General features: G+C 40.0%; 1 protein-coding gene across 2 annotated transcripts; it reads right to left on the bottom strand.

Annotated features, from left to right (window-relative positions):
• Positions 1–1,207: 1,207 nt before the first annotated feature.
• LOC131347309 (calpain-2 catalytic subunit-like) lies at positions 1,208–13,578 on the bottom strand. 2 transcript variants are annotated; one of them, XM_058381274.1, is made up of 21 exons: positions 13,233–13,578; positions 12,287–12,356; positions 10,422–10,540; positions 9,688–9,821; positions 7,815–7,983; positions 6,924–7,007; positions 5,803–5,888; positions 5,638–5,712; positions 5,187–5,347; positions 4,045–4,214; positions 3,928–3,939; positions 3,594–3,805; positions 3,329–3,365; positions 3,171–3,236; positions 3,041–3,098; positions 2,879–2,943; positions 2,662–2,730; positions 1,957–2,035; positions 1,759–1,875; positions 1,581–1,639; positions 1,208–1,402 (listed from the first exon to the last, which is right to left on the bottom strand). In XM_058381274.1, the coding sequence occupies exons 1-21, from the start codon at positions 13,467–13,469 to the stop codon at positions 1,379–1,381; spliced, it is 2,103 nt and encodes a 700-aa protein (XP_058237257.1). In that variant the 5' UTR covers positions 13,470–13,578; the 3' UTR covers positions 1,208–1,378. The 2 variants fall into 2 exon arrangements, with proteins under 2 accessions (XP_058237257.1, XP_058237256.1); XM_058381273.1 differs by having other exon boundaries at positions 3,928–4,214.
• Between the last annotated feature and the right edge of the window lie 457 nt (positions 13,579–14,035).

Below are 14,035 nucleotides of genomic sequence, written 5' to 3'. Positions count from 1 at the left end.
GGCAGAATATTGCTAAGTCAGAGCTTAGAGCATTGAGTACATTATTACTTAAGCTACTTTTAAGGCTAGGTATATAATTCAAAGCTGGGTATATTATATTTTCTCCGACACTGAAGAAAGAAAGACATAAATATTTTGCATGACAAGGGGGTGAGGAGATTATTTGTAAATTTTTGTTCTGAAAGTAAACCGCTCCTTTAACTGACCTGCAACAACATGCGATTATGGAGAGCTTTCCTGTAACCCGCCTTAATAAGAGGAGGGCTTTGTGTAAGTCTGTGTGTGTGTGTGTGTACAAGGGTGTGTTTTCTTAATAAGCTTGAGAAAGGTGTTTTGTTTAAACTATACTCTGGCTATCAGCAGCCAAACCCTGATCCTGGAGATACCGGTGCTTTTTTTTAACACACATTTCCTCAGTCCCTGTTGCCTCCTTAAGGAATATTATAATTCCTCTGTCGGCTCGAGTAGGTGTGTAAGATGAGCACTTGGAGCTGGGGCCGAGGACTGGAGGCAACATGACTTTATCAGCATTAAGCGTACGTAGTAAGGGATTCATTGAAATCACACACATCAGTGTTCAGAACTCAGCTGGGACAGTTTTGTGTCACCACAACACTCCACCTTGTGTTAGAGTGTAAAAACTAGCTAGAAAATAACTCACAATTCATAGTTCATTCTGAATGCTCCATATAGCATTGTGAAAAAAGTGTGGGGGTTTCTCCAGGGTACACCGGTTTCTCCCCCAGTCCAAGGAAGTCCATTGTAGGCTGATTGGTATCTCTAAATTGTCCGCAATGTGTGAACATGTGTGTAATTGAGTGTCCCCTGGTACAAAATGAATTGATGGATGAAGTCTCACAGAGCAAATTATATTCAGTAAACATATTTCACACGTAACATTCTGCAGCGTCAGTAGTCCACTATCATATTGTCCCACTTTAGCATATGACTTCACGAATCAGCCGTATCTCCAATTCTCCCTGAATGTTGTTGGAAACACCTAATCTTTAATAACACATTATGTACCAGTTGAACACGTGCTTATCATAGCAGCAGAAGTCTTTAATATCAAATAATGAACCCATTAATAAAGCAGGGTGTGACTTAGAGACTTCAGAGGAGCTTCTAGGTTTAGTCAGGCAACGAGTATTAACCAGTAACCTACAAACCATCGGAAAGCAGCAAAGACTGGACTTGAATTCTGGGTTTGATTAGCATTTATTGTTGCATTTCATATTTTGTCTAAAATACCAGTTCATGTCATACAACTGGCTCGATAATGAAATATGTCAACTACAGTTCCAATGATTTGGTTAAGAACACAATCAGCGTGGAATAAATCAGTGCTGTCGCCTCCTCAGTACACCGCAGGACATTTTCAGCTTAGGGCCAGGCAAAGCCACTGAAACACACACACGCACATATTATATATTAAAATGTTAAACACTGTGTAGTGAATAAAAACAGGACCCCACAAACTGGATTATTTTCCTCTGACAGCACTTTCAGGTTAGACAGCAGCTTTGCCTCACACCCTTAGCACAGTGGGATTATTTGTAACGTCAAATAAAGATGCTTACCTGTAGAATATCCAGCTCAATCTTTCCAGAATTGTTTTTGTCAAACTTTTTGAACATATCTGAACACAAAACACAAATGTTACCACGGGGGGGGGGGGTCGTTGTTGAAATTGTTGTTTTTATAATTTAGGTCAACAACCAAATTCCAAAGTGTTTGTTAATTTTAACATCCACTCACGGAAAAGCAGCTCCAGACGGATTACACAGCCTACGAAGGAATCAAAGTCGATTGCGCATTGCTGATCGGCGTAGCGAGTCACAATCACCTCCAGGACAGGCGTGTTCAGCTGGAAGCCTGGGAGAACAATAGCAGTGAGTTGCTCAGTGTTAGTGTGCGATAAATGTATGTTTAAGATCCCACATTAACAATCATGACCTGCTTTGGAGAGAGCATCTCTCATCTCATGGGAGCTCATGGTGCCCGAGTTGTCTGTGTCATGGTTTTTGAAGATCTCCTGTTAAAGTGCAGAAAAATCTGTTCAGCCTCAAATTGTGAGTTCGCTAGTCATGAGTAATACTGACTATAATTTTTCTTTTAGATTTTTTAATTCCTCATAACCTACGAGATATATGTAGGTTATATGTTCAGATGTTCTTATCCAGAGAGAATGAAAGTCATCTCCTTGATACGGTACAAGGAAGAAACCTTGAGAGGAACCAGACTCAAAAGTAAACCTAATCCTCAACTGACACCTGAGCGTGTGATTATAAATAATGTCCTTTCTACAACTGTATATAGTCAAGTGGAATTGTGTATCCAGGAGCTTTTGAGCAACAGAGTAATTTCTGAATTCATTATAGATTTGACACTACTTTAGAAAAAACGCATAAAAATTCGCTGAGGAAACTCGGACACCTAGGGGCCACAGTAGAACCTGGGGCGGAACTTTGTGGAATCATTCAACATCCATCTAACCATCAAAGACCTAATCTTGGGGAGAACAAAAAGACTCAAACTAAAACTTTTATTGACGGAGGTTATCCTTTAGGCATAGCCTGAATTTGCAGCCTTATCAATTATTTCAGTAAAAGTTCCTCACTTAGATTGCAAGATAAATGTACTTGTGTAAACGTTACGTACCATATATTTCTGCAGCTTCACCCAGAGTGTGTGAAACTCCAACAGCCCGAGTTTCCCACTTCCATCTTTCTGAGTCTTGTCAAGGCCAAAACCTGATCAAGCAGATGCTATCTGGCAAATTAACAGTGTCGCAGTGATGCTACCTGCTCCTGAGTGTAACATGTCTAAATAATTGCTTGGCTCTTTTGAAGGAAGAGCATCCACCATAAAAGGATACATCCAGCAGACTGACAATATGGCGGCAAGTCTCCATGCTGAAGCCGTCAGTCTTCAGGTCAGTTCCTACATGAAACAAACCATCAGAAAATATGAGCACAGAGTACAGTGTGGAAAAACAAGTAAAAACAGAGAAGACACTTGAGGACAAACGAGCTCTTACGCTGAGACACGACTCTATCCAGAATCTTCTGCAGCTCTAAGGCAGAAATTTCAGAATCCTGGAGAAGAAACGACACAATTAGAGCAGTTCCAGGCTCGCAGTAATGGAGCTATGTAATAATTTGACATACGTTTCCAGCAATCTGCTTAAAGAGGTGTTGGAAATGTGGGTCCACATCTTTCTCTGAGATCTTCTCCTATTAGACAAAATGTGGTGAGGGCAGATTTTATCAAAAAAAAAGAAGAAGAAGAAGAAGAAGAAGATTCATTTCTGATTATTTTAGTTTACCTCTTTAATATTGGCATTGATGTCAGTCTCCATTGGGCTAAAAGCACAGGATGGGATTAGTCAGGAAGTATAATAGGAAATGAAACTTATTCAAGCTTTCGTTATAGGAAACAACATTGGATATCATTATTATCAACATTATTCAGTTAAAATGGAAATCTGTTCAGTCCATATTTTCTATCCTGGGCTCAAATCACGTCCTTGTGTGTATTATTGCAGTTATGATTTAAGACAGATAGTATCCCCTGCAGCACAGGTGTCGTACCCAGCAGTTGCCTGTTTCTCAGCAAAAACACGAAGAATGAAGTTGCCCTTGCGGTGCGGCTCGAACGTAGAGGGAATAATGACGTATTCACCGGGCGGCAGTTTGAAACGGCAGCAAACCTCACGCATGTTTATGAAGGTGTTGCTCATGGCCACGGCTCTCTGACGCAGCAAGACGTCGGGGCCGAGGTGAATGTTATTGTGACCTTTATACTGCAGGACAAATACATAGACAACAACCCGAGATTTGTTTAAATTGCTAAATTGTATACATTTGATAATTAATCCCAGGCAAACCCATAGCGCTAATTTAACACTCCAACAGCCACACGCACCTCATCAGGAACCTGAAACGCAAACCCACACAAGAGAATATATTTTAGTTTATTCCTGGTATTACTGCAAACAGATTTGGGTCTGTTTTTAGTCCAGAAATACTTGATGGTCATTACCTTGTAGATCGCAAAGCCGATGGTGTTGAGGTCTCGTCCAAACTGCCTCTCTTGGCGCATGTCTTTCTGCATCAAGCCGACCAAAAATGAGCAGCCGTCTATGCCGTCATGGGGGTCGTCGTCCGTCTCGTCCAGCGTTATCACGTACTGGGGGTTTGAGCAAAACGTCGCTAGATGGAATACAATTTTAGATGATTAGGATAGTGTGTCTGACCTTTCAAAACAACATGCAGTAAATAAATAGCCGTAGCAATCCACTTCAGGGTGGTAACAGTATGGAGTTGACCTACCCATAACGTACCACATTTTATCATCAAGTCTGTCAGGATTACCCGACTCCATATTCAGGTTTAATATTTAATATCCCCTGCAGTTTTATTAGCTTTTCCCCTAGAACTGCAGAACCAAGGTACATCATTCAACCATTTCACATGGCTTCACATCTTTCCTTGTTTTGCACATTCTGACCCTAACCCACCTTTTTAAAGTATAAACAGAGGTGCACAGTTTTGTGCTTTGCAGATGTGTTGTCTTTGTCCATCTTTCAACTGGAACTGTAGCATTGTTGCGCTGGAAATTGCTTGGGGTCAGAATAGCATCTGAAGCATGAAAAGAGATACAAACATCCATTCCTAGCCTTAGCTGGTGATAAAAAAAAAAAAAATTAGGCCTTTATTTCAGTGCTATATGGTATTTTGGAATTTGCTGTACAAGATGCTTCTTGACTTCATGGGGGGAGGGGCTCTCACCACTACTAGACACTCTTAAAAGGTATATCACTTCCTGGTGTAACAGCATGATGTCAGCAGCTCATGTAATCTTAGTTGCGAAGTCTTGCCATACCTAGTTTTTGCACAAGTTTGTTATGTCTGACTGCCTTGTTGGGATTATTTTAGATTCTGTTTTGGATTACTCTTTGGCTTTGTTTACTGTTTCTGATCCTGACTGCTTTAACATGTCTGGGTTTTGGATTGTGCTTTGACTGAGTCTGCATAATAAACCTCTTTGCACATAGACCCTTATTTCACAGGAGCCCATTTCTGTTGGCATCGTTTTGTTCCTATAGTCCATGGACTTCCAGACAGCCAGAAGTTCCTAACCTTTTAAGATAGACAAGAATAAGAATATATAAGAATAAGAACCTGGGTTGTTTCTGCAGCCGCCAGCAGTAGAGCCAACCTTCCAAGTGCCCTCAAACTGATGATAGCTCCAGCGGGCAACCCCTTCGCTCGTCAGCGTGTCAGGAGTCAGGTTACATATCTCCAACTTGGAGTACTGCTGCACAAAATCTGAATAAGCCATCCTGAAAGAAGAGCATGTGTGTCTTTATTAAAACTGTTGAATTTGATTATAAGAAGCGTTGACACCATCCATTTGAAGTTAAACAGACAGAGAAGGCAGAAGACTGAATCCTGACACTTTTAGGGTTTGCTGTACATTATTATCTTAAATCATATGCTTCTGTGAGAAATATTGTCAAAATGCAAATGATTTGTAAAAACATTTTAATGAGAACCTTTGAAGAAGATTACAGGTAAACAAGAAGGAAGGGATGAAGGAAGGAAATCAATCAATCAATCAATCAATTAATACCAGAACTCTCCATCCTCTGCTGAGTGATCCAGTTTGGCCTTCTCCTCTGGCAGCACTCGGTCCCACTCCCTAGAGCTAAGGATGAAAGCATCAAAAGATTTTTCATCAGTTTTCACACTAATTTAGGACACTGATGATCTAGTTGCTGTAATAAAGCGTCATTACTCATCACTCCAAGCTCCGGTCCATTCCACTTGACCCCATGGATTTCTCAGCCGCACTAGCTGAACTGGGTTGCCATACACATGAACCTGGAAGATGAAGAGTCCTATTATTATTTGTCACAGGTTTCTAACAAGTCAGAGAGCAGGTTTAGCCATGATACAGAACGAACAGCTTTAAGGGCATTGCTCCAGGGGCACAACAGAGGCAGCTTGGCAGATCAGTAACCATTGTTCCCTGGGAGCCTACAGTAGAAGCATCACACAGGGGCTGGATTCAGAGTAACTGACTAAAGTTCTACAAAAGCTATGTCAATATTTAAGCTGGGGAAGTTCTCTCATTTCAGAGTCATGCATGTTACACGCTTGCTTAAGTTGATTTTCTGGGCGGCCCGCTCAGTTGAAATCAACACTCAATACAGGTTTCCCAATATAATGCTGCATGAATCGTCCTAGTCATAATTTTCACATTAATGACACCAAACTTGTGCTAATTAAACAACACTATTTACTTAGAAATGATAAAATAGCACCTGATCCAGCACATTTAACAAAGATCCACAAGAACATTGGCATAAAGCACAAACTTTGTATATTATTGAGAGTCACACCCAATGACACAAAATATTTATTTAATGAATACTTATTATGTGCATACAACTTTTCATAATAAATCAAGGTCAGAAAATCAGGTGTGCATAGGCTAATTTAATGCCCAAAACATCAGCTTGACATCTAATTTTCGTGTTGGTTCGATAAACAGAAATAATTTTATTTTACATTAAAAAAATCATATTCTAATACTTAATAATTGCTGTTGTAATCACATCATTATGCAGTCCTTAGATTGAGGAAAATGTGCTAAATGTAGACATATTTGAATTGTTTTTGCTTACATTTCATAATTCCCAGGGAATGTACAAAGACGAGTTTATCTTTAAATATTTGCAAACTGAGACTGGTACACGTCTTTCACTGGCTGTGACAGTTTCTAAATATTTACAAACGTTTAAAAACGACTGATTGACTGATGGCACAAGGATACCTGAGAGAGAGAGAGAGAGAGAGAGAGAGAAAGAGAGAGAGAGAGAGAGAGTGAGGAAGGGAGCGAGAGCCAGGGCTCACCACTTCTGCTCCTGTGACAGAGTAGGCGTGTCCCTTCACCAGCTTCTGCCTGGTCACTGCTTCTGTCTCATATGCGCTGGAGATCTGTTCAGGAGCAGAACATAGATGTTTAAATACAGGTCCATTTCTGATCCACTTTATTCATATCAAAATTACAACTAGCACAATCCATGTCCATTATGAAATGCTGTTCCTAGGTCAACATTAATGTCGACATTTATTATTCATGAATGATATTTTGAGCTCCAGGGCAAGCACATCTTGTATAGATTTGTATGAAAGCGAAACATAGGAAACGAAATACATGAGTAGATATATGCTACCTGAGATTAGGTCTGATGCATTATGTGGGGTTTCACTTAATAACAACACTTTGCACTTGGTCATTTTGCAATGTAATGAATATTACACAATGGGTTTCATGTTACTAAACAAATTAGACTGATTGCTCACCTGCAGACTGATGAACGAGGCATTATCTATTTTGACATACTGTTTGAGAAAGCTCAGCTAGTAGAGCTTACGGTCTTGTTTGTTGAAGCAATAAGAATGAAGCAACCTGCATGGTTCAACTAGCAAACAAAATAGTATGATTATTTAACTATTTCAAGGGAGTAACCTTTTTTATGAGAACCATTAGGCTGATGGAACATGTAAGTGAGTGGTCAGATTGGTACCTCATTAAACCTGTAATAAAAGACAACCGAAGAAACTGGACGTATCTAACTGGGACAATATAAAGCCCCTTAGATGTGTCATGAAATGCCTGTATCCCTTTAAAAGTCTATGATGGCGATGGCGTTTGACATGAATGGTCCTGGCCAATCAGGTGTTTTGTAGTTTGTGAAAATAATGATGAAGGTATAAAACAGGTAGCCGTGAAATACTCACGTCTATAGAGCAGCCAAGCAGAGATCCACGATCCAGTGCCTTCTTGATGATGTTAAACAGAGTTGGTGGGGGTTTTAGCAGTTCATAGCTCTCTGAAATTCCGCCGGTAAAATCCTCAAAGCCCTCAGTGGTGGAGCCACCGGAAAGAGCTTCATAAGAGCTGTTCACCCTGGAAAGAAAAGCAGCACTTGGACTTTGACTTGGAACACTACAGACTAGTCAAAGTGACTCTGAAGCCCTGAATTAGCTGGATAAACATGCAGTTTGTTTTGTGTGCAAGCACCCATAGGAAATTGGGAAAATGGATAATATCCAAAAGGTCCAAACTCTTCAACCTAATGGTCATGCCAAGTGACAATATTCCATGTGAAATAAGCTTCAGATATGTAACCTTACATCATACTTGTTTTCTTTCAGAAATAGAGAATGAGATTCATCTAGTGGGTTTGTAACACATCCTGATGGACAACACTTGGAAATAGTTCCAATACTATACATTATTGTGAATGAGAATCACTCAAGTGGTGGTACTGCTCTCTAATCAAGAAACTCATCACATAGGATTGAACACGGATCTGTCTGTCTGTTCCCAAAATAGAGCAAATTCCACTCTTCTGTAGGAGCTCCACATAAGCTGAACTACCTTCAACCAATTCTCATGGCACAGGATTTCTGGAATAAAGTGTGTTTGATTAAATCACCATGACTGGTAGCCAGATCTTAAGACTGCTCATCATTTTAAGACCTGTTTTTCCAACATTCTTTTACCACATGCTGCTCCGGCCTTGGCATAGAAATTTCAACTTCAACTTCCCTCTTTGATCGATTAACACCACAGGTTGTGTGTGTGTGTGTGTGTGTAAAGCCGCTAACACCTGCCTTTGTGATATTGGCAGCCAGATGGTAAACATTCAGTACACAGTATGTAGTGGTACATGCCTCATTCACTACTGGCTTAATGCTAACAGCCTGTGAAGTAGTCAAGTGACTCCTTTACAGGCTGTACAACTCAAGTGATTTAATCTGAGCAATATCACATGCAAAATCAGGACACATGTATGGCTTGGCTCAGCTTGCTGTTGGGACCGCCTACCCAACAGTCAATGGTCCAGATAAAGTGGTACACCCAGATATTGTGAATGCTGGCGCTTGATGGTTGACTTGCACATACGTTTTCAAAACCCTAAAGCTAAAGCTACCCCAAAATGAAAGGTACACCCAGCCACCTGTACCCCAGATCCATTCAGATCTATGGTAATGTATGGTGCACCAAAGACCTGCCAGGTAGGGTACTAGTGGTAGGTGGTCCAGTGCATACCAGGGACTAGGCTCTGGCAGTTGAGTCTGCCAACTTGCTTTCTTAACTGCATTAATTCTTCCAGTGCTCTGCGTTTAATTGATGTCTTTGCTTGGTTAGTATTGCCTCTGTGTTACCTCATGCTCCCTGCCAGCTCTGTTTATACAAAGTAACGAGAGTTGCTCTTGCTTTTTTATGGTAATGATTTAGCTATAGGTGAAAACCTGATCCAGTTCTTCCCATCAGATCTGCAGGTATTCCTGCTTACGGAGGTAATGCCTCATTAGCTGTACATAGGGAGGCACTTTTATAGACTATATAGGGCCACAATCTTGAGTTGACTTTTCTGCTGGTACACATCAAGGAAAGGAGCTAAATGGTACACCACAAGTTCTGGAAGAAACTGGCCAAAAACTAAAAGATGTAGTACCGAGGTGGACAGTATGTGTATTTTGGGCTGTGGCTAGATATGGCAAGCAATGTTTGCAGACTATGACTCAGGATAACGTAAGACACCGCCTGTTATCTTGCACGAAAAAGCATCAGTGTTATTTACACATGCAATCACACACTCACTTTGCGTAGGCTTTCTCCAGCAAGGCGCTCCAGAACTCGTTCCCTTCGGCCGAGTGAACGAACAGCAGCTCACCATTTTTTGTGGGCAGTCGGTCATCAATGACAACATCGACCCACTCACCATAATGCCAAAGCTGTGGATGGAGAGGTTTAAGCAAGTTTAGAGATTAAAGTTAAATAAATCTGTAATAGTAGCATGAAATTTCCACACCCAGGTCAAAGGCAAAAAAATAACACTTATCTAGATCTAGGCCATAACCAAATGTGGTTAGGATTATGTCTAAGAAATTAATCATTATTCTGATTAGCTTTCGTGGCTAATTATAAATTAAAAGCCAATCTCTCAGTCATCACACAAATTCAATGACTTGTGCTAGTTTACAGCCAAAGAAGGTTAAATAGGTGAAGATGTCTCTGGAGCAGTTGATGCTCAGCTTTTAATTGTAAGTGATTGGAAGGTTATGAGTTCAAATCCCAAGACTGCCAATGGTATACTATTGGATACTTGAGCAAAGCTCTTAGTAAGTAATACACAAGGAAAGGATAATGTCTCACTTGAAAGTTGTTTTGAGATTTCATTTGTATAGGTTTTGTCAGAAAGCCCTACATACTTAGACGTATGTCTTTCTCTAGATCTCTAATTAGGTACTTATAGTCTGCTAACTGACACAATTATTTTGAAGCCCTTATTAAACCCTATCAGCCCATTAAACAACAAAATATATCATTCCTACCTGGAAATGAAAGATGCCGGAATATTTTTCAGTGAAACTCTGGTTAGCAGGAACAACCCGGGCCAGAATATCAGCATCCAGAGTTAAAGAGGCAATGGCTGCCAGGAGCCAACAGTCACCTGAAGGGGTCAAAGGCCACGTATACAAAAGGTAATTAAAATATATAATATATTAAAAAAAAAATCTTGCCTGAATTTACTCAAAGCATTTGAAAAAGTATTTTGAGCAAATTCTGGGATATGGTGTGTATCTCATAAATGAGATCTCATACATGCCTTTAAACAGGGACCTGGAGGACCACTCTTGTACCTTTAATTACAATACATGCACCTTTCCAGGTAATAGATACACACTAAGTGACAAAGGATCCAGGGTTATTATATATATATTTGAAGAGTTTATTTGCAAAAACCGATCAATGACATATTTACAAAAATTGAACTGATTGTTGTTTGTTATTCTCCACATATAGCACGATCTGAACCCTAAACACATTTTGTCAAAAAAGCCGGTACTGTCCACTTTCAAGGCATCACATTTCACTGCAAGCTGAAACTTTTCCACAGAACATTGCTAAAGCAGCACGTTATAGTGGTGAGGGAAAAGCTCCCTGAATTGCGTGTAATCACAACAACAAAGTTTGTCAGGCGTCTACACCGTCAGCTGAGGAGATTACAAAGATTATTATTATTATGTTTACTGCTCTTTTCCTAGACTACTTGTTTTAAGTTAAACAATGTTAAATATAGCACTTAAATGCAATTACAAAGCAATTACTTTGTTTTGTTTAACTCTGAATGATACAATGTGGAGTTATCTGCTTTTGGCAAAAAAAAACGACTGTTGGAGTTATCCGCTGAAGTCTAAAGGACAGACTTTTAATAAATAAAAAACATACTTTCAATGGACTTTAATTTTGTAAGTTACCAGTATTTTAATGAGTTATTATTACTTAATTAAAACAACCCAATTCCAGGTTGACTGAACTTACTTGGAATGCACAACAAAAAAACCCGATTTCTGAAAATGAATAAAAAACGGAGTTATCTGTTTTTGCAAATAAACTCTTCACTTTTCATTTCTCTTTGTATTTGTGCCACACAGATTTAAAACAATGCCTTTCATAGGGAAGTATCAATCCTACTGGGCATGGTTTCTTTTAGCATAACCCCACCCCCCATTCAGAGGGTACGAGGACGTATGAACTATGGCCTTGAAAACCAATGAGATATTTATATAGTACTCTTCACCATAATTATCAAAACGCTATCTGAGGGAATATCTTTGGGTAGAACGGTGTCCATTGCTCCAGTACTACTCCTGAGACTTGCTAGCACTGAAGCTGTTCTGGTGGACCAACATATTTCCAAGGCTGTATTCTTACAGTATTTCTTAGCCTTTGGCTGAGATTATAAAGTTATGACTGTGGTTCAAGGCGTTTAGGTGTCACATGACTATGCCCCTGTTGACTCACTTTAAAGATCTGGGGTTAATGGTTTTGTGTAGATTGCACAGTAATAAAAGCTAATCCCTTTGTTTTGATGTAACGTGGATGGGTTACAACACTCAGCTTATACTACATTACCAGCCATATGGCATGTACGGGTGTTGCACCATGGCTTAACTGTTTGTTGTTGGATTTTTTTTCAGGCTGATGATCAGCAGAGCGAGTCAGAAATTTAACCCTGTACGATCACCTATCACCATATCTGACACCCAGAGGCTAAAACAATGCTAAATCATGCATGAGACTTTTTGATTGATTACAGTTTATATTACAATCCGGTGTGGCACCAGCATTCAAACAGTTATGAAACATTTATCAGCTGTTGAAGAGGTTCAGTTAAGATGGTATCTCAGCTCACCTAGAGCTCCCTGACGGATGTCAGTCCTCGTAGCTCCATCGCAAATGAACTGAGGGTTTGGGCAAAGGTCCTTAAAAACATCAGAGGAAAAGAAAGCATGATCTTGTCAGGAGGTGTTGATTTAATTTTCTTTAACAGTAGCTTTGACTATTGTTCCGGCTGCCAGACAAATGACAGGTTGGTATTAATGAACTTGTTCTAGTAACTTTCAAAAGAGTTTTAAAAATGTATTCATGGGGACATGAAGGGGGGACACGCCACATAACATACAAATGTACAGAAAATGCACAATGTAACCCCAGCACTTGAAGGTACAGCTGAAAGCACAGAAATGCTTGTGGTTTCTCATTTCCGTTTCAAACTTAATCATAACAGGAACCTGCTTGTCTTGTAAATATTCCACAACATTAAATGCAATGAGATATGAATGAATACATTTATTGTTTAATCAAAAAGTAATTACCATCTTTGGCAAGTTGCTGTTGTATAAGAGGACTACAACACATGTTGTTATAGGGGAATGATAAGTCAGGGTTGTAACAGCAGCCATTATGCCACTTATTTGTTAATTATTTTAATTATAACGTGATCTTAGTGTCAGTTGCCTCCAAGGTTTGCTTCTAAATTAGCTGTTGCATGTCATTGCCTGTTATTAATAATTAATTAAATTCTAAGCAAAGCACACAGGATGATTATGCAGTGTGGTAGTTTTGTGTTATCTAGTATTTGTATAATATATTGATATTAGTCAACTCTTAACTATGCACATTAAAGAAGAAGTAACTGCACTGGGTCAGAAGGTTTATGGGGAGTTATTCTGGAGCCATACACAATACTTTGTTCATACATCAAATCATTGCCTGATCTCCACAAGAAAGAAAAACCAACACTGTCTACAATGCACTATGGGTACAAGTTATTGATCACCCACTGTCAGAGTTCTTACCGATGGCCTTTTCCACTCCACTCCTATGGTCTTTGAGGAATATCCTCCCAGCTGGTTGTATCCTAGAGAGCGGGATTCGGCGGGGAACGTGGGGTCACAGAAGAGTTTTCCACTCTCCAAGCACTCACGTCGCAGCTTCTCAAAATCCTGGTTATTGAAAGGAATGGCATTGTCATTGCCTCCCAGTCCTTCTTCTTTGTCCTGCCTCTTGGACAGCACATGGGCTATGTTGGACATCTTGACACAAGCTTGGTCTCGGGTGCTAGTCTTCAAAGAGCACGGAAAAGAGTGTTTGCTTCTCCATGCAGCTTAACAGAGCTTATGCTGAGGTGGTGGAGGGTGGAGTACAGAGGATGGGGGAAGGTGCAGGGCAGGTATGTGTGTGTACCTTTCTGCAGGTTGTCTGCCATCTTGTGGCTGATTGAAAGCTCCTATCACTCCTCACACTGCACCACACTCCCTCAGATCTACTAGCACTGCTCGACTGGTCCCACCACCTTTTCCTCACCCAAATGAGGATGGGTTCCCTTCTGAGCCTGGTTCCTCTCAAGGTTTCTTTCTCATATCTCATATCTCAGGGGTTTTTTCCCTGCCATGGTCACCTCAGGCTTGCTCATTAGGGCTAAATGTTAGGGATAAATAGTAACTTAACGTTATATATTTTTTTCTATGTTTCTGCTTTGAGACAAGACCCTTCGTTAAAACCGCTATATAAATAAACTGAATTGACTTGCATTGATTTAATTCAATATTCCTCCCAACAGACATTTAGACTGATGGTAAGTCTGTGACCTACTGAACCA

This window comes from Hemibagrus wyckioides, linkage group LG27 (genome assembly GCF_019097595.1).
Source record: "Hemibagrus wyckioides isolate EC202008001 linkage group LG27, SWU_Hwy_1.0, whole genome shotgun sequence".
Classification (NCBI taxonomy): Eukaryota; Metazoa; Chordata; class Actinopteri; order Siluriformes; family Bagridae; genus Hemibagrus; species Hemibagrus wyckioides.
The sequence above is the reverse complement of the archived record's forward strand: the minus strand, read 5'-3'. Positions and strand labels throughout refer to the sequence as shown.

Excerpts from the sequence above, each read along its gene's own strand:
- LOC131347309 (XM_058381273.1), bottom strand. The coding sequence starts at position 13,469 with ATGTCCAACATAGCCCATGTGCTGTCCAAGAGGCAGGACAAAGAAGAA. Across the intron at positions 4,215-5,186 it reads CGGCTGCAGAAACAACCCAG|CGACGTTTTGCTCAAACCCC; the intron begins GTTCTTATTCTT and ends TATTCCATCTAG. Across the intron at positions 2,731-2,878 it reads ATATTGTCAGTCTGCTGGAT|AAAGATGGAAGTGGGAAACT; the intron begins GTATCCTTTTAT and ends GACAAGACTCAG.